The 18,873-nt window shown below is 40.6% G+C and overlaps 1 protein-coding gene across 8 annotated transcripts in view; it reads right to left on the reverse strand.

Annotated features, from left to right (window-relative positions):
• MARK3 (microtubule affinity regulating kinase 3) overlaps positions 1–18,873 on the reverse strand; it is a 68,491-nt gene that overhangs the window by 25,085 nt on the left and 24,533 nt on the right. For all 8 annotated transcript variants that reach the window (XM_083733663.1, XM_083733661.1, XM_083733657.1 and 5 more), the window contains 6 exons: positions 17,899–17,947; positions 12,670–12,735; positions 7,090–7,160; positions 5,544–5,600; positions 3,600–3,836; positions 3,360–3,479 (listed from right to left, as the gene is read on the reverse strand). In XM_083733663.1, the coding sequence (XP_083589789.1) occupies positions 3,360–3,479; positions 3,600–3,836; positions 5,544–5,600; positions 7,090–7,160; positions 12,670–12,735; positions 17,899–17,947 (600 nt within the window). The remainder of the gene's footprint in view (positions 1–3,359; positions 3,480–3,599; positions 3,837–5,543; positions 5,601–7,089; positions 7,161–12,669; positions 12,736–17,898; positions 17,948–18,873) is intronic.

Consider the following 18,873-nt stretch of genomic DNA (forward strand, 5'->3'; position numbering starts at 1 on the left):
TGGGGACGACAACCCCACTTCATGGTTGTGTTCATTGAGTATGGTGATGCTCGATGCTGTTCAGGATAACTGTGTTGAACAGCTGGTAGAGAGGTTAAATCTGACTACTTTACAGGTAGGAGCTGGTGGCTGGAGAGAGCTTGATTGTGGATGAGTGTTTGGGTGAAAAGTGTGAGGTTTTATTGGGGCTGGTGGAGTCCTGGATTAAGTTTGGTTTTAGCCTCACAGTGTTGGGCTGTCAGTGGCCTAGTGTGGTTTCTTGTATATGTACTTGAGAGATTGTTAGGACTGGTACCCGTGAAGTCTGTGTGCTGTGCCTGGCTGACAGTGTAAGTGGATGTGGATGTGCAGGTTGGCTGAGGAACAGGTGTGCTAGCAGATGTGGAATTCATGTGGATACTGAGTGGAATCCCGTGTTACAGACTTTGATGTTTCATATACTGCATTTTGTTTTTATTGGGTTTGTACTCAAATGTAGCGCTACAGTGATCAATGCAAAGATTTCACCTTGTGCAACGGAAGGTTCTCTGCTCCCTCTGCACATGCCTAAATCTGTTCTGAAGGTTGCTCCAACCCCCCAGAGAAGATTGGGAACAACACAGGAAGCATGTGTACGGTGGCAGGAGAGGCCACAGAAGTGCTCTTGCAAGAATTTAGTTTAATACTGGCCAACATTTCACATTTCTTTTTTCCCTTTTTTAAAAATTCATTTGAAAACTGATTTGTTTTCTGATTAGAGCAGTATGCAAAAACATGATTTTTTTTTTTAAAGGAAAACTAAGCGAATAATAAGTGCTGTGTAAGCCGTCCTACTTGCTGTCAGCCTGGGCAAAAGCAACGCTAAGGGACATCTGAGGATGGAGGGGAGTGCCCCACCGGGACCAGGACTAAGAAGAGTGCTCAAAAAAATTAAAATGTAAAAATGTTTAACAAAAGAAGCCGTAGATGAGGAAACACACACACTAAAAGGAGTAACATGCTTAAAGCATTTCTATACCTAATACAGAATATTACTAACTTACTATTAACTATTATTCAGTCAACAGCCCGTACTAAACTGTTCTTCATCTTAATAACCTGGCTTTAAAGGATATGGCTTTTATTCAACCACTTGATATGATGCTTTGTAGGTGAGTCACCATGGGTGGACTAGGCCCCCAAAGGTGGCATATAAATACTTTTAATTACCGGTAATGAAATTTATTTTCTCAAATATAAATATATGTATGTGGATTAAACCACAGAGCTTAGGGCTTGCCAATCAGAAGGTTGGCGGTTCAAATCCCCACGATGGGGTGCGCTCCCGTTCCTCGGTCACAGCTCCTGCCAACCTAGCAGTACGAAAGCACGTCAAAGTGCAAGTAGATAAATCGGTACCGCTCCAGCGGGAAGGTAAACGGCATTTCCGTGCGCTGCGTGGCAGTGTGCTGGCATTTTTACCTGGTGAGGTTTGTTTTTACTTTTTTGGAATAGAGGAGAAACTGTTTGTTAACATATGAGGAAATGTCACAAAATCTTTGTTGTTTGGGCTGCAGTTTCCTTGTGTAGAGTTAGGCAGATAACCTTACACATGGCCAGACTATTTGTTCTTTATGGCCCAGTTGTCTGGCAGTGGTTTTCCAAGGACTTGGGCAGAGGTACAGTGGTACCTCAGGTTACATATACTTCAGGTTACATACGCTTCAGGTTACACGCTCTGCTAACCCAGAAATAGTGCTTCAGGTTAAGAACTTTGCTTCAGGATAAGAACAGAAATCGAGCTCTGGCGGCATGGCAGCAGCAGGAGGCCCCATTAGCTAAAGTGGTGCTTCAGGTTAAGAACAGTTTCAGGTTAAGAACGGACCTCTGGAACAAATTAAGTACTTAACCTGAGGTACCACTGTATTTCAAATTTCCTGCTACCTGATCTCCCCCCACTCTTTTAGATTTAAACTGGAGATGCCGGGGATTATTAAACTTGGGACCTTATCTGGGCACTCCTATATATAGGCTCTCCCTTTGAACTCCCGGTTTCAAACAGGGGCCTAGCCAGATGAGCTAAAGTGGATTATGTGCTCTCATTCTTTGGCTCCCTCATCGGGAACAAAACGGAACAGCTTCATCAAGGCTGGCCTTTGCCATTGGTCAGGAGTATGAAGCCTGTGAATTGGTCAGGCCTGGTGCAAATACTAGCTTTCGGCCATTACCTGGTCAACTGAGACCACTTTCCTGCTTAATTTGAGGCTCTAGAAACCAAACACGGGGACATGGGTGGAGCTGTGGGTTAAACCACAGAGCCTAGGACTTGCCGATCAGAAGGTCGGCGGTTCGAATCCCCGTGACGGGGTGAGCTCCCGTTGCTCAGTCCCTGCTCCTGCCAACCTAGCAGTTCGAAAGCACGTCAAAGTGCAAGTAGATAAATCGGTACCGCTCCAGCGGGAAGGTAAACGGCATTTCCGTGCGCTGCTCTGGTTCACCAGAAGCGGCTTAGTCATGCTGGCCACATGACCCGGAAGCTGTACGCCAGCTCCCTCGGCCAATAAAGCGAGATGAGCGTCGCAACCCCAGAGTCGGTCACGACTGGACCTAATGGTCAGGGGTCCCTTTACCTTTATATATAATTTTGGTAATAAAAGGCAGCATCAGAAATCCCAGAATGTGGTTGGTAGCCAAAACGTTAGTTCATAAAGTGTGTACTGACACTGACGTACGTTTCATGATCTGCCAACGTTAGGTAGGTCTAATGAAAGAGAGCTAGTGGGACTTCCAAAGTTCTGCTTAACGTGAAGAACGCCCTCTAGGTGGAGCACCGCACCTCCATAACAATGACAGCAGCCTCAAGCTGCCCCAAGAGGAGAGATTATGAGTCATTACAATATCCTGACTTCTCTCCAACTGAAGAGTAGCATGACGTGCTTCTTCAGTACAATACAATGGGATGATGCTACGAACACTTCCATTTAGACCAATGGCAATGTCGAGGTAGCTTTCGTGTGTGGGTTTGAGCAAATCACTGTATGACCACCGCAGATGCGGCTTAATGCACTTGGAATGAAGTATTCCACAAGGTAATGGCACCATTTCCCTGCAATTCCAAAATGTACCGTTCTTTCATCCGGGCGAAACCATTAGAGAGGACCAAGAGTAAACAAGTCATCTGTAAAAGGCATAGCTATCCCTATTATGTCCCTCGCAAACCCCTAATTGTACACTGCTTAGAAATTACTGTATAAAGTGGCGTAGAATTTATTTAAAACAACAACAACAAGGCCAAAATTACCTGGATGCACAAGGAATTTTAAAATTCAAAATGTGCAAATTCCTTTCAATGAAGCAGGAGGGGAGAAACGATATTATAATGGTGAGGAAGATAATACTACCTCAAGAGTGCCTCTTTTAGTTGGGTTTAGCACCAGGAAACGTTTCAGTAGGTTTTCACAGTCCGTTGACATGTAGAATGGAATCCTGTATTTCCCTCTCAGCACTCTTTCTCTCAGTTCCTTTAATCAAAACACGCACCAAATAGGAAATTACAGGTGTGCTATTAAGTATTGCCATAAAAAAATGACAGTACAGGAACTCCCCATCCTCCTCCCACCCTTTAAGCATAAAGTGCGTACCTTTAGATTCTGCCCATCAAAAGGCAGAGAACCGCTCACAAGAGTGTAAAGAATGACGCCTAAGCTCCAAACATCTACTTCAGGTCCATCATACTTCTTGCCTTGGAAGAGTTCTGGAGCAGCATATGGAGGACTGCCACAAAATGTGTCCAGTTTATTTCCAACTGTAAACTCATTGCTAAAACCAAAATCGGCTATTTTAATGTTCATGTCTGCATCAAGCAACAGATTTTCAGCCTGGAGGAGAAGAACAGAGTAAGACGTGAGATTTCCCTCCCTGGAAACGAACAGCTTCTTCTAGTCGAAGTCCTTCAAGATCCAATTCATATAGTCGGACATATTAGCATGTGTCTTAAAGAGTTTGCTGATTTGCTCACTTACATTAACTACAGCTAGCTTTTCAGAAGAGGCTAAAAAAAATTGTTTTGTTTATAACAGATCCTTCTCTTTAGTAAGGAACCCAGTTTATTGTAATATAGTAAGCAGAGCTCTTTTTCTTTTTTAAAGTAGAAAATTGACAGTGAGTTATACAAAATTGTTATAGACAGTTCAACATGCTCCAGTTGTGGAAATTGGGTTTACTGTTCATGATGGCAAAGTGTTTGGCAGTGGGGAGGAAACTAAACGTGTAGGACAGACAGAAGTGATGGAGGCATTCGGCAGTAAGAGATTAAGTGAAACAGCCAAGGTAGCTTTTGAAAAGCAGCCTTTGAGAAAGGGAAGGGGAGCCACGAGAGGCTACGCACACATATTTGATCAGTGCAGGTTCTGGTGGATTTGGGCTGCCTTTTAACAATTCTATTCAATCGGGAATTTGGTCAAATTGGTTGGAAGTGGCGCCTGTCCTCCCTCATTTTGATCAATCTGTGATAATTTTGATTAGTTTTTAAATTTGTATCATTGGGTGTGTTTTATGAGTTTTCCTTGCAACCTGTTCTTGGGATTGATTTTAATGAAAAGTGGGTTCAAACTGGTTCAAATATACAAATAAACTGATTTTGTGATACACCAAGAACAGGTGCAAGCCCCAAAGAAGGTGGAGCTGTGAACCAAGGGAAGTAAGCAACTAACATACTCCCATGAAATGGGGGTTCATCTCAGGGCGGTTCACAACATAAAATGTATTTTAAAATGTAAAATACAAAATTAAAATTAAAAAGACAACCAAATAATCCCCCCTTCCACAACACATTTTAAAGGGCATTAGACGTCAATCAGCCAAAGGCCAGGGAGAAGAGGAATGTTCTGGCCTGACACCTAAAGATACGTAATGAAGGTGCCAGGCAAGCCACCCTGGGGAGAGCATTCCACAAGCAGGGAGCTACTGCAGAAAAGGCCTGTTATCGTGCTGCCACTCTTCCGACCTCTCATGGAGGAGGCACACAAAGAAGGGACTCAGAGGATGATCTCAGGGTCTGGGTAGAGAGGCGGTCCTTGCAGTCCTGAGTCATTCTATGTCATTTTAAATGTGTTTCTGGTAGGAGGGTTATTGATTTGTTGTTGTTGTTGTTGTTATTTATTTTGTGTTCTCATTTTGCATTTTTATGTCGTGAACTGCCCTGTGATCTTCAGAAGAAGGGCAGTGTACAAATTTAATAAATAATAATAATAATAATTCTCTCTTTCACCATGACCCATGCAAACCTGAAAGTGAGAATTGAGCTAGCAAAATCTGTACTTACAGCAGAGTCTATTTACTACCATAAATCATTTCTACTTCTCAAACTATTACCCTCAGCCTTCCTAATATACTAGCCTGCAGTAACAAACATGGTAGGTATTTTACTCTTCACATGCCAACTAGTAGTCAAAATTCATCACAGAAATTCATCCTTTACTTTTCCAGTAAAGAACAAGGAAAATTTCGTATTAATCTGAGAACAGAACAGAGTATAAAAATATTTAATCATGTTCAAATACAAAATCTTGTGTTTCTCTTCTTACCTTGAGATCTCTGTGAACAATATGCTTTTGGTGGCAATACTGCACTGCAGATACTATCTGGATAGAAAACAGGCTCAGTTATATAAAGTGACATATATCAGACAAACAGTATTGCAATAATAGGTTTTAGTAGGAGTTGCTAAAATTGGGAAGCAATTATAAAGTCAATATAATGCCCATTATGAGTAACAAAATTACCAAAAGCTCCAAGCCTAAGCACACTTAATTGTGGGTAACTCTTACTGAAATCAATAAGAATTATTCAAAAAAGTGCATTTAGGATAAGAGTCAAAGTGACAATTGAAGGCAAGCCTATTACTTACTTAGGCTACTGTTACCCTTCAAGCAGATTGTTATGGTTTCTCTGTATGGTAAACAAGATTAACAGTCAGTCAGACAGTATGCGACAAGTTATAGACATCTTATAAGTGATGCTTATGAAAATCCCAAAGATTTTTCCAGCTCTTACTGTTGACTCAAAACATGGCATGCCCTATTGCTTACCAGCAGCACTCAATTATTGCCCATTTCCATGCATATGCCAAAACTCCGCTATGCAACTTGAAGATATTATAAGACACAAACAGAATGAAAGGTAAATTTCACCAAGAAATTTCACTAAATCAGAAGCCTGTTCTCAACATCAGGGTTCAGAACACACATAATGACACAGACAGGCAAGTTAACATCCTGACAGCCAATCTCACAAGAATCTCAAATCACTTTAAGAAAAGGTTTATTTCTAATTGTAACAGGTATCTCTTCTGCTTCCAACTGTCTGAGTAATAGATCAAAAGTTAAGCTACTTTCCCTCTGCGCTTTCACAGCAGATTAGTTTGCAAGATGAACAGTGAGAATCACAACAGAGAATAGGAGCAGGGGGCGGGTGAAAAGAGGAACAGCAGACTTGCAGTTTGAAACAGGAGGCACTCAAGTCAAGGACAAGCTGTTCTGCAGCCAATACTTGCTTTCTTTGAGCAGTTTCCAATTCATGACCCTTTATTCCACAGCAAACTTGTTATAAAAAACAATGGCTTCAGACATAACACCAAACCATGGCTTGGCACTATGTGAATTACCCTCGTTTTTATGTACCTACCCTTACACAGTCTGATTGAATTCCTTCCTTTTGTGCAAACCATAGTCTGTTGTTACATACTAGCCAGCAAACTATGGTTTGTGCTTGCCCTCAAAACCAAGACTGAGACTAAAGCTTAGCACCTCTATCTTAACACCTTTACTTGGAGTTTATCCTTATTGATTTCAATGCAACTTACTTCCCAGGAAGTGTGTGTGTGTCACAATAAAATAGTCAAGGGCTTCATTTTCATACACACACTGAAAAATGTAGGAGCGACTTCCCTGTAGTGATAGATAATCCAATGTGGCTTCAGCATGAATGTGAAAGTATTTGCTGATTGGGCCAATTTTGCTAGTATTTCCCAACATCAACACTCCCTCCAGGAGGGAGAGCAATCACTGACTGGGGAAAATGCCAATTAACTTAAAACATTTAAAAGTCTAGTACAGAATAGTCCATACATACCTGTCTAAATTTAGCTCTTGCTTCTTTTTCCTTCATTCTTCCATGTGCAACTAGATAGTCAAACACCTCCCCTGTAATTGAGATGTATGAATGGTGAAATCTTTTGAGCATTTAAGTAATAACTAATTTATTTCTGACTATGACAATTGGATTTTCACATTATGGAGAATTCAAAAGCCTGCCATATTTCTGTGACTTTTAGGCTGGCCCTAATGACAATATTACCCAACTGTGAACAACAGAACCTTAATAGCAGCAGCAGTTTATGAGAGGAAACAAAACATACAAGAATTTGGAAAAAAGAATTTGATGTGTGCATGAACACATGATATATGCAAATTATAAGATTACCTTAGCTGCCAAGTTTTGAAATTTTAATCAAGTAGTCAACAGAGTAGCATGTGTTTTTACAGGGAAGAAAAATATTATCTTATTAAAATCTTGTTTGACAGGGAGGGCTTCCTTACTGCTTGATGATTTGTAGGAACAAACATATGATAAATAGTATTACTTTCAGAAAGAATTTTTCAAAAGCTTTTATCAGTGACACACAACCATCACACATTCTATTTCTAAGGCTTTTAATTAATGAAACCAGTCAGAGGAACCAATTAAAAATACATGCTAAAAGACTACAGTCAGTGATTCATTCCGAATCAGACAACCAAGGCAGGAAATTCTCAGACAGTGATATTAGATGTAGCCCCTGACAACTCACCCTGCAGGCTTGTCTTTCAGCATCTCTACAGAATGATTTTAGCTCTTTTGCAATAGTGATGTGGCATGGGAATTAGATATAACACTACACTGCTTCCATCCACACACCTATAATGCTCATGGAATATATAACTCTGTGTCAGCATATCAATCTCTTCATGTGATTTAAATGGGTATGATCAAAACAGTGTAAACTGGGGTGGTGGTAGAAATGGGAATTTGGTGTACTTTGGCATAGGTAAAGGTAAAGGTAAAGGTACCCCTGCCCGTACGGGCCAGTCTTGACAGACTCTGGGGTTGTGCGCCCATCTCACTTAAGAGGCCAGGGGCCAGCGCTGTCCGGAGACACTTCCGGGGCACGTGGCCAGCGTGACATTGCTGCTCTGACGAGCCAGAGCCGCACACGGAAACGCCGTTTACCTTCCCGCTGGTAAGCGGTCCCTATTTATCTACTTGCACCCGGAGGTGCTTTCGAACTGCTAGGTTGGCAGGCGCTGGGACCGAGCAGCGGGAGCGCACCCCGCCACAGGGATTCGAACCGCCGACCTTTCGATCGGCAAGTCCTAGGCGCTGAGGCTTTAACCCACAGCGCCACCTGCGTCCCACGTACTTTGGCATACAAACAACTTATAAGACCATTTGTGAATATGAGCCCTTACACAGATTCTATGCTCTACTGTTTACTTACTAAATAAATAATTGTATGCCACCATTTATCCGAAAATCACAAGCAGTTCACAAACAAAAATCCAAAATGAGAACACAAGAATACATAATAAAACAAAAACAAACTAATAACTCTGACTCCCACACACATTTAAAAGGATACAGAATGTTAATCAGCCCAAAGCCTAGTTGAATAGGCATGTTTCACCTGGTATATCTATATATCTATATCTCTGTGTGTGTGTGAGAGAGAGAGAGAGAGAGAGAGAGAGAGAGAGAGAGAGAAGGCACCAGGAGAGTATCCCACAAATATGTAGCCACTGCAAAAAAGGCCCGTTCTCATTTTGCCACCCTCCAATCTCTCATGGGGTAGGCACACAAAGAGGGACCCTCCAATGATGATCACAAGACCTGGGTCAGTTCATTTGGGGAGAGGCGGACATTGAGGTATTGTGGTCCTGAACCATTTAAGGCTTTATAGGTCAAAACCAGCACTATGAGTTGAGCCCAGAAACTAATTGGCAGCCAGGCCAGTATTGGTGTGATATGCTCAAACCTTTATTATACCATAATAAAGGACAAAAGTGGTAAGCACCTAACAGAAGCAAAAGACATCACGAAGAGGTGGCAAGAATACACAGAGGAATTATACCAGAAAGATATGGATGTCTCATACACCCCAGGTAGTGTGGTTGCTGACCTTGAGCCAGACATCCTGGAGAGTGAAGTCAAATGGGCCTTAGAAAGCACTGCTAATAACAAGGCCAGTGGAAGTGATGATATTCCAGCTGAACTATTTAAAATTTTAAAAGATGATGCTGTTAAGGTGCTACACTCAATATGCCAGCAAGTTTGGAAAACTCAGCAGTGGCCAGAGGATTGGAGAAGATCAGTCTACATCCCAATCCCAAAGAAGGGCAGTGCCAAAGAATGCTCCAACTACCGCACAATTGCACTCATTTCACATGCTAGCAAGGTTATGCTTAAAATTCTACAAGGCAGGCTTAAGCAGTATGTGGACCGAGAACTCCCAGAAGTGCAAGCTGGATGTCGAAGGGGCAGAGGAATCAGAGACCAAATTGCAAGCATGCGCTGGATTATGGAGAAAGCTAGAGAGTTCCAGAAAAACATCTACTTCTGCTTCATTGTCTATGCAAAAGTCTTTGACTGTGTTGACCACAGCAAACTATGGTAAGTTCTTAAAGAAATGGGAGTGCCTGATCACCTCATCCCTGCTTATTTAACTTATATGCAGAATTCATCATGAGAAAAGCTGGGCTGGATGAATCCCAAGCGGGAATAAGATTGCCGGAAGAAATATCAACAACCTCAGATATACAGATGACAATCTTGATGGCAGAAAGTGAGGAGGAATTAAAGAACCTTTTAATGAGGGTGAAAGAGGAGAGCGCAAAATATGGTCTGAAGCTCAACATAAAAAAACACATAGATCATGGCCACTGGTCCCATCACCTCCTGGCAAATAAAAGGGGAAGAAATAAGAGGCAGTGAGAGATTTTACTTTCTTGGGCTCCATGATCACTGCAGATGGTGACAGCAGTCATGAAATTAAAAGATGCCTGCTTCTTGGGAGAAAAGCAATGACAAACCTAGACAGCATCTTAAAAAGCAGAGACATCACCTTGCCAACAAAGGTCCATATAGTTAAAGCTATGGTTTTCCCAGGGGTGGTGTATGGAAGTGAGAGCTGGACCAGAAAGAAGGCTGATTGCCGAAGAATTGATGCTTTTGAATTATGGTGCTGGAGGAGACTCTTGAGAGTCCCATGGACTGCAAGAAGAACAAACCTCTCCATTCTGAAGGAAATCAACCCTGAGTGCTCACTGGAAGGACAGATCCTGAAGCTGAGGCTCCAATATTTTGGCCACCTCGTGAGAAGAGAAGACTCCCTGGAAAAGACCCTGATGTTGGGAAAGATGGAGGGCACAAGGAGAAGGGAACGACACAGGACGGGATGGTTGGACAGTGTTCTCGAAGCTACCAACATGAGTTTGACCAAGCTGCGGGAGGCAGTGGAAGACAGGAGTGCCTGGCGTGCTCTGGTCCATGGGGTCACAAAGAGTGGGACACGACTGAACGACTAAACAACAACATGCTCAAACCACCTTGCCCCTGTGAGCAACCTGGTCACCAAATTCTGCACCATCTGAAGTTTCTGAACTGTCTTCAGAGGCAGCCCTATGTATACTGCATTGCAGTAATCTAACCTAGAGGTTACCAGAGCAGAGACAACAGAGATTAGGCTACCCCTTTCCAGGTAGGGGTGCAACTGGGCCACCAGCGGAAGCTGATGGAAAGCACTCTGCACCACTGAGGCTACCGGACCCGTAAGCGACTGCATAGGATCCTGAAGCACCCCCAAGCTGCGAATCCACTCCTTCAGAGGGAGTGTAACCTGATCGAGAGCAGGCAGCATATGATGATTATTATTAATTTGATATGATAAAAAATAATTGTACCTTTTATACTCTGCTTATATCATCACATGATTTTATCATTTACACTCAGTTTTTGCATCATGTATCAAATAACTGTTTGTTCACAAATAATTCAGAACAAAATGTAAAACAACCAACATAGCAAATGTAAAAACAATCTAATTTTAAAAACTGTAATTTCAGCATGACTAAAACAAAACTTAAGCAGAGCATAAAGCACTTTTAAAATAGGTTTTCAAAACCCATCTAGACACAAGAAAAGAAGGGGCCTGATGGATTTCCCCCAGACAGCAATAATATTCCTCACTTTTGGCACTATAACGAATAACACGCTCTTTCTCTCTCTTGTCGATCCTTCCTCCTCTAAAGCTGACCTCATGACGTACGCAGGTTCCTATAGAGGCCAACCTTGGGATAATTTGTTCCCAGGTCATTAAATATTTTAAAGGTCTGCAACAACACTTAAAGTTGAGCCCAGAAACAAGCACCAATGTAGCTGGTAAAAGATTGGAGGTATACGGTCTGATCTCGTCAGTATTCTAGCAGCACATTTTGGACCAAGTGCAGTTTCTCCAATGGTTTTTTAAAGGTCTTTGGATCGCTTCATGCAATAAGATCTCACTATTTAGTTTACCGGCAGTTCCATCAAACTGAGGGGGCAGCAGTTTGCACACCTATTCACTACATAATTCCTCTCCAGTGCCAAAGGTAAGTAAAAAATGCCTTTAAAAATTATAGAGATGGCATGAATCTGGCCTGGGAAAGGCTAACAGTTCCAGGTTTCCCTAGATGCCAAAAGCCCTGCTTTGAATCAACAGTGAAATGCTGCACAGAAGCTTTACTTGTTTTTTCCTCTCTTTTGGGGGGAGGGGAAAGAGAGAAACTCTATGTCACGTTTCTTTAACTCACAACCCATTGAGCTAAATACAGCCCATCAGCCATAGCCCACCTCCCATTTTGCTGTGGCAAAAATAGTACAATTGTTAAGCACTTGGAAGGTCACAACATATGGCTAGAGGGCTGTGTTTGGCTCGGGAGATCACGTGTTGTGCAGCAGTGCTCTGCATTTTCTGTTCCCTTAAAACCTTTGTATTTTTTACCTGGTTGTTTTAAAGTGCTAGTCTCTACTTTACACTGATACATGCATCCAGGGAATATAAAGGGATCTGGATTTGTTTTCCCTTTCATATTGTTTAATTATGCAACAGTGAAAGAAATGCTGAAAAAATATATATTGATATCAACATGTCTGCAGTTGGTAAAGTTAGCACTATGGTCCATGTAGTTTTGCATCTGTATATTATATTTTTGGAAAATGTATACCTTATGTTAAAAGAAAACTGATGTATCTGTCTTCAATGTGGAACACTTTGTGTTGCTTTATTTTGTACACCACTCTGAGGGCCTTCTAGCTTATAAAACATGAACACACACACACACACACTTAGACTGAAAAAAGCAAAACAATAGTACAAGTGTCCACTGAAGGTACAAGGCAACTAACTGGAATTTTTGGAGTCTGACCATATGACTAACTTAACTGCTTCAAGATAACAACAAGGGCAGTAAGCTCTTACTGAAGTCTGCAAATATTTACATGCTCTTACATTTATTATGTGGAGAGTATAAGTGGTGGTTTTGAAATGTTATTATTATTTTTTCCAAACATAGACATTATATATAGTTTATCACTTCATTTTTTAAAATCCTATTTGGTTTGAAATAGTTTTGTACTTACCTCCACTTGCATACTCCATGATTAAGTAGAGTGTTTTTTCGGTTTCAATTACCTCGAATAATTTAACTGGAAGAGACAAGAACTGATTTAGAGATTAACATCAGTCACAAATATAGACAATATTTGTTACTGGACTTCAGTTTTATTTACCATTTCAAATAATGACCTTAAACACCATGGGGAGGCAGGGTCAATACATATTTTTAATCTATTTTTCCCTGCCAGGCACACGAACATTACACACTGGTGCCTTATAGACACTCAGGTCAAGTGTCTACCAAATATCCTTTTACTACCAAATATCCTTTTACTGGAACAGCTAAAGGCTGAATCTGCAAAACATGTTCTCTGCCACAATCTCTCCCCAAGCTGGAGCCCTGAGTCACAACCCAGAGAACTGTTTGCCTAGCGCTGCAATAGACAACAAAGCTTTTGATTTCCCCCTTGAGCAACTCAGACCCCAAACCGCATGATAAGCCGCAACAGAAACATAGGGGGATTTTAAAGCAGTATATAGTAAGGAGTAGGTATTAAAATAGAAATACCAGAAGCAGCAATGAACATCAACCTAAGGGGAGCTCTCTGGACTGCTGCTGTAAGTATTTGCTATGTATTTGTTGATGCAGGACTAATTTTGCAGTATTGAGACCACTTACAAAATCAATGAAGCAGGTCCTCTAAGTGCTTTCAGGAAGCATCAATTGATTGTGTTTTAGAAAACTGACAAATCACATTTTTCCTAGGCACACACATCAAAGACTAATGCAGAAACAGTCTGCTTTTTCATATGACTATCTACACTAGACATCAAAGTAATAGTATTTAAGACCTGAAGAATAAAAAAAATCTCTGTAACTGGATAAAGGGGTAAAATAACCATATCTGATAAATAATTATTTAATAATAGAATCTGAAATAAGCCATTTACATCATCTATGAAACTACCAGACCTGCTCCCAAAGTATCATATTTATAAGGCATGTAATGTATTTCTTCATTAGGAGATAGTTTGCTTTGTGTGTGATAAGCATAGCTTGGTTGTTCCCAGGACATTGCTTCTGAAAAGTTTACCAGAAAGTGCCCCTTGTTTCAATGAGCACAACGCTTAGGGAAAGAGCTGCAGCCTGGCAATCACATATCTGTTTTCCATTCATAAAGTCAGTGCTGGAAGAGAGATTCCAGTCTGGAGAGCCACTATCAGTCTATGTATATAAATACTGGGCTAGATGGACCAATGGTTTGACTCATTATAAAGCAGATTCTCATGTTCCTGTGGTTGTGATAATCCAGCACTCAATTATGTAATAACGTAATATAAGACAAGAGCTCATTGTCGCTAATATTTTAAAAATTATTTCCAATTGCCAATCATTTTTTTACAGAACACGAAGAACTATGAAGAAGCTCTCAGCTTCATAATACATGCATACATCATTATTCAATTATTCATGCTAGGGTATGATTTGTGCTTAAATCCTAAGTGGTGGGTATTTATAGATTGAGTTGGATGAAAAGTGCTCATCTAGCTGTTGGAAGAGATTTATGGGAATAAGCTACATTGACTTTCAGTGTTACAGTAGAGTCACTAATCACTTCCAAGTCCTATCTTGACATCTCCTTTTTTAATTTACCACTGTTATCTCTGGATCGCATTTTTATATATATTAAAAATTCCCATGCTTATCAATCTGAAATTCCCTCTACAAACCTGATAATGCAGAAACTGATAGCAAATTACACTTCATCTTGTAAATGTAAAACCACTGTGTGGAGACTCAAGAATTAGCTTCTATCTTCTGCGTAGCCACGCCACAATATGCACAGCTTAATTACTTCCTGCTTTGATCAACCATAGTTTGTCACTGCGAACATTCAGACGTAACACTAGAACATAGTTTAGCATGACATGAACAAGACTAGCCTTCTTCCCCAGTCTCGTGTGTTCCCTATAATCCCTCAAGAACTGCCTCTCCCCATCTGAACCAATCCAGGCCAGGCAATAATGGTCTGAGGCTCTTCTTTGTGTGCTTCCTCCATGAGTTCTAGAGGGCCTTTCTGTGGTGGCTCCCCACTTGTTTAATGCTCTGCTCAGGGAGGCGCACTTGGCATCTTCATTAAATATCTTTAGATGCCAGGTGAAAATATTCCTGTTCCCCTAGATCAGGCATGTTCAACTCCCAAGAGACTGTGATCTACTCCCAATATAAAAATACTGGAAATGCTCTACCCATGGAGGGGGCGGAGCCAAAGTTGTTGCGCTTTTCTTGGGGGGGAGTCGAAGTTGTTGACTGTTTTTTTTGGGGGGGGGGGCAAAGTTGTTGAGCCACAGATGTTTAGCTTTTTTTAGGGGTGGGACTCGCTCACCTAAAACAACAATGCAGCGGAAACGACTACATCCGTCTCCAAACCCATCAGCAAAAAACAATTAAAGACCGCCCATTTGACATGACAGAGGAACAGAGCATGGGCAGCGGGGGACTGGGACTTTCACTTCATTGTTTTTCTCTTTCTCCGATCGACAAGGATCCCGCGATCGTATGGGGATTGACCTGTTGATCGCGGTCGACTGGTTGGACATCCCTGTACTAGACCTTTGGCAAATGAATCTATGGTCTTTTAAATTGTGGGGGGTGGTATTGTTCATTTGTTATTATGGTATGTATTTTTGTGTTTTTGTATTGTAAACTGCCCTGTGATCCTCCTATGAAAGGTAGTATAGAAATTGAATTCATCATCATCCTCATCATCCACTGGGAAGAGGATGACTTTCCATTTCCCTTAAATGCTGTTTGATATGTTATCTGGAGCTGGGATCATGGTTTGTCACTAACTATAAGAAGTTTAATAAGAAAGGTCCATATCCCTTGTTCTGAAGAAGGAATATTTTGAAACTGAGCAGAATTACTGATAAATCATGACACAAAGAAATCCTGTTTAAGGGAAACCAAATGTAAAAGCATTCAAGCTCCTCTTACTTGCTATGCAAGGGGAGCAACTAGATAGAGAAAGCCTGCAAGAAGGCCAAGCTTATTCACTTTGCGCTAAACTACCGTTTCAATGCAACATCTGAATGCAGCCAATTGTGTCTGAAAGTGGCAAATTATTGCTAACCAAGATGATCTGAAGGCGGCTGTCTATTTTTGTTTTTAATTAGATTTTTAATTAGTTGTCCCCTCACATACATACACGTAAAGTAATAACAGGCATCTTGGAGAAATAGGCTAGCGTTATGTGAAAACAATCAAAAGCATTTAAAAAAACAGAACTCTTTCAAACTATTACAGTATAGTCCTAGAGGATTCCAGAAGTTTAATGTGATCAGTATTGACTGGACTTCAGATTTAATCTAAGAACAGTTATTTCCTGGCAGTTGAAGACTAGCTTTCTCTTTATTTTCTTCTCCCTGATGAATAGGTGTCAAAGCTACAAAGCCTACCCAATGTACACAGCAGAATCGAAGCAATGTTAATTGGAAGAGATCTTGGCTACTTCTGAATGCTAGATGCAGGTAGCACAATTAAATCACTATTGCCAAAGATATGTTTGCTTCAATTTTAGATACAGCATGTGAATGTGTCCCTGGGTTCTGCATGAACTATAAATGCTAACAAGTTCCGATACTAGTTTTCTATACTGCATATTAAGTCTGAACTTTGTATCAAGAATATTGAACTGCATAGGAATGGAATTCCCTCAGAAACCACACTTATAAATGACAGTATCAATTACCACTTATTTTTACACTGAGCTTAATTTTAGGTTGACTTGAATTTTCATAGTAAATGTGATAGAGGTATTGGGGATTATGTAGAAGCTGTCAGAGAAACCTGAGTCGACTGGAGATTTAAAGTGCTGAGTCAGGGAATAGCTGAATCTCTTATTGAGGAGACATGGGATTTATTTTATAAGCTTAGAAACATGTTTGAGCAACAGCATGCATCACTTTAAACTCTGACTATCCCCATTCTCTTCAGGAAAAGCAAAAGGGAACTTCAAAACTGGAATGTATCTTTAAGCCAATATACCCCTTAGTACTACAAAATTAAGTAAAATATTGTCATTTAATGTTCCTCTTTAACATTCTCCAGAACAAGACATCTAGAACATCAACTGGACTGGGTTTGTTGCCCAAAAATGTCCTATGAGAGGAAGCTGCTGGACTTATTGTGCCCAAATATGTGGTAATGGATAGCCAATGGATAGGCATTCATCTAGGACAGGCTGGCTAGTAACCATGCAAACAACTGCCTCTATTTCTTGAGTTATCAAGAATCAACTTGTTATTCAGGCTCTCTGCTTATGGTACACTATATCCTGAGGGTTCATATGATGAATACATTATTTTGCCTGGCAGCAAGGGAGAGGCATTCAATGAAGGCAAGTTTAAGCAACAAGTGATGGGCTTTACTGTTGTACATCAATTTGCGACTTCTGTAGAAAGCAACAAGCAAATAAACTAAATACTACACAGACGTTGTTGTGATCAAGTCCATCTTGCCAGCAGGGTTTTTGACCCCCCCCCCTTTAAATTGGACATGAGGAGTTTCTTGCACAACTTTGTGGAAAGGTGGGATTTGCAAAAGCAGTTTGAATGCGGCACAGGGGACAGCCACTGAAATCTTGTATTGTGTACAAAAGCCCCATAGGCTGAAGAGCCATAATGTATTTTTTAAATAATTTTTTTAAAGCCATTAATTTCAGTTGGAGGACACTCGAATATAAATGTAGAGCAACACCTCTGTGATTGACATGTACATGTATGGAATAATAGAAACAGAAGCCTTCACACGTTTTATGCACATGTGGTAACGTGTAAGTTTAAAATACACAAAGCTAGTTAAGTGCACCTAAAGCAAAAACATGAAACCTGTCAAAAATTACTGGGATAATGGAAACCCTTCATATTCTCTCTATCTGAGGGATGCATCAAAAGTAGCACTAGCAGAGTTGTACTGAGACAGGGACACACCTACTTCCTCCATCCCCTGCCTACCCCCAAAATCTTCTTCAGCTGGTCCCCCATCCTTCAGAGCTGAATTTTGAGGGGGAGCAGGGCACTGCATGAGAGAGGAGAGATTTCTGTTCCACTAGCACACAGCATTGGATGCCGCTCATATTTTAGAAACACACACATACTTTTAGTCAATTAACTAATGAATATATATTTATAAATACAGTTATTCCCACTTCTCAGCCCTCAAAAGTAAAAGGCTTTAACACATGCCTTACCTATATTGGGATGGTTTAAAATCTTCATTATCCTCACTTCCCTGAACAGCTAGAACGGAGAGAAAAAAATACAACCGTTTATGATAAAAAAAAATATCATCAGCCGTTTCTTTTTATTTTAAAGGGTGTATAATCACATTTTAGGAACTTGGAAAAGGGTTCTTATATCTGAAAATGGTTTAAGAAACACCCCAGCAAAAAGCAAGCCACACATATTGGGACACAAAGCTGTAACAAGCTGATGCTAAAGAGATTTCAGAAGGACATTCAAGCTTCTTTGCATGTCTTCTTAATCTGAACTCTAGAAATACTTTAGTGCTCCAAGTGCCAAAGGATGAACATTCCAGGAATAATTATACAGTTTGATACGTATCTGGAATCTGTCCAGTTCTGGGTCAAAATAAAATGTTTACCTCAAAAGGTTTCACAATGATTTTTGTCACTGTGCCAACAAGCTAGCACAAGTATCTAATAAGGAGGATAAATTTCATTGCTGTAAAGCTTTCCTAGTGGTGACATCCATGGTATAGAAGAATGGCCCAGTTTGCAGTGTTCAAATGAGACTGCATGATCTGTGTATGTCTGAATAAAACCCACAGGTCTTGCTCATTAATTAAGACAACTCCCCAAAATTCAGTTGCTTATGCTCTAAACAAGGGCTGTGCAATTCCTTCCCACAAATACTGCTTTTTTAAAAAAAGGTTGTACTAAAACCTCCCAGAACACTACAGATTTAACAGTGCAGCTCAAGACCTCTAACAGTAATCTGCTTTTTCATATTGCAAGATAAACAAAAAGCAATCATAAGAGTTGGCAGCAGATTAAGTCAAATGTCAGCTGTATGGGGCACTTCCTGGGATACCTGGCAGATGTAAGGGATTTAAAATATATATACTATATTAAAACTTCTCTTTTTCAAAGTCTGAGATAACATTGAATAAAAATTCCCAAATTCCTCATGTATATATTTAGCAA

Source organism: Podarcis gaigeae (genome assembly GCF_964106915.1).
Source record: "Podarcis gaigeae genome assembly, chromosome: 1".
NCBI lineage: Eukaryota > Metazoa > Chordata > Lepidosauria > Squamata > Lacertidae > Podarcis > Podarcis gaigeae.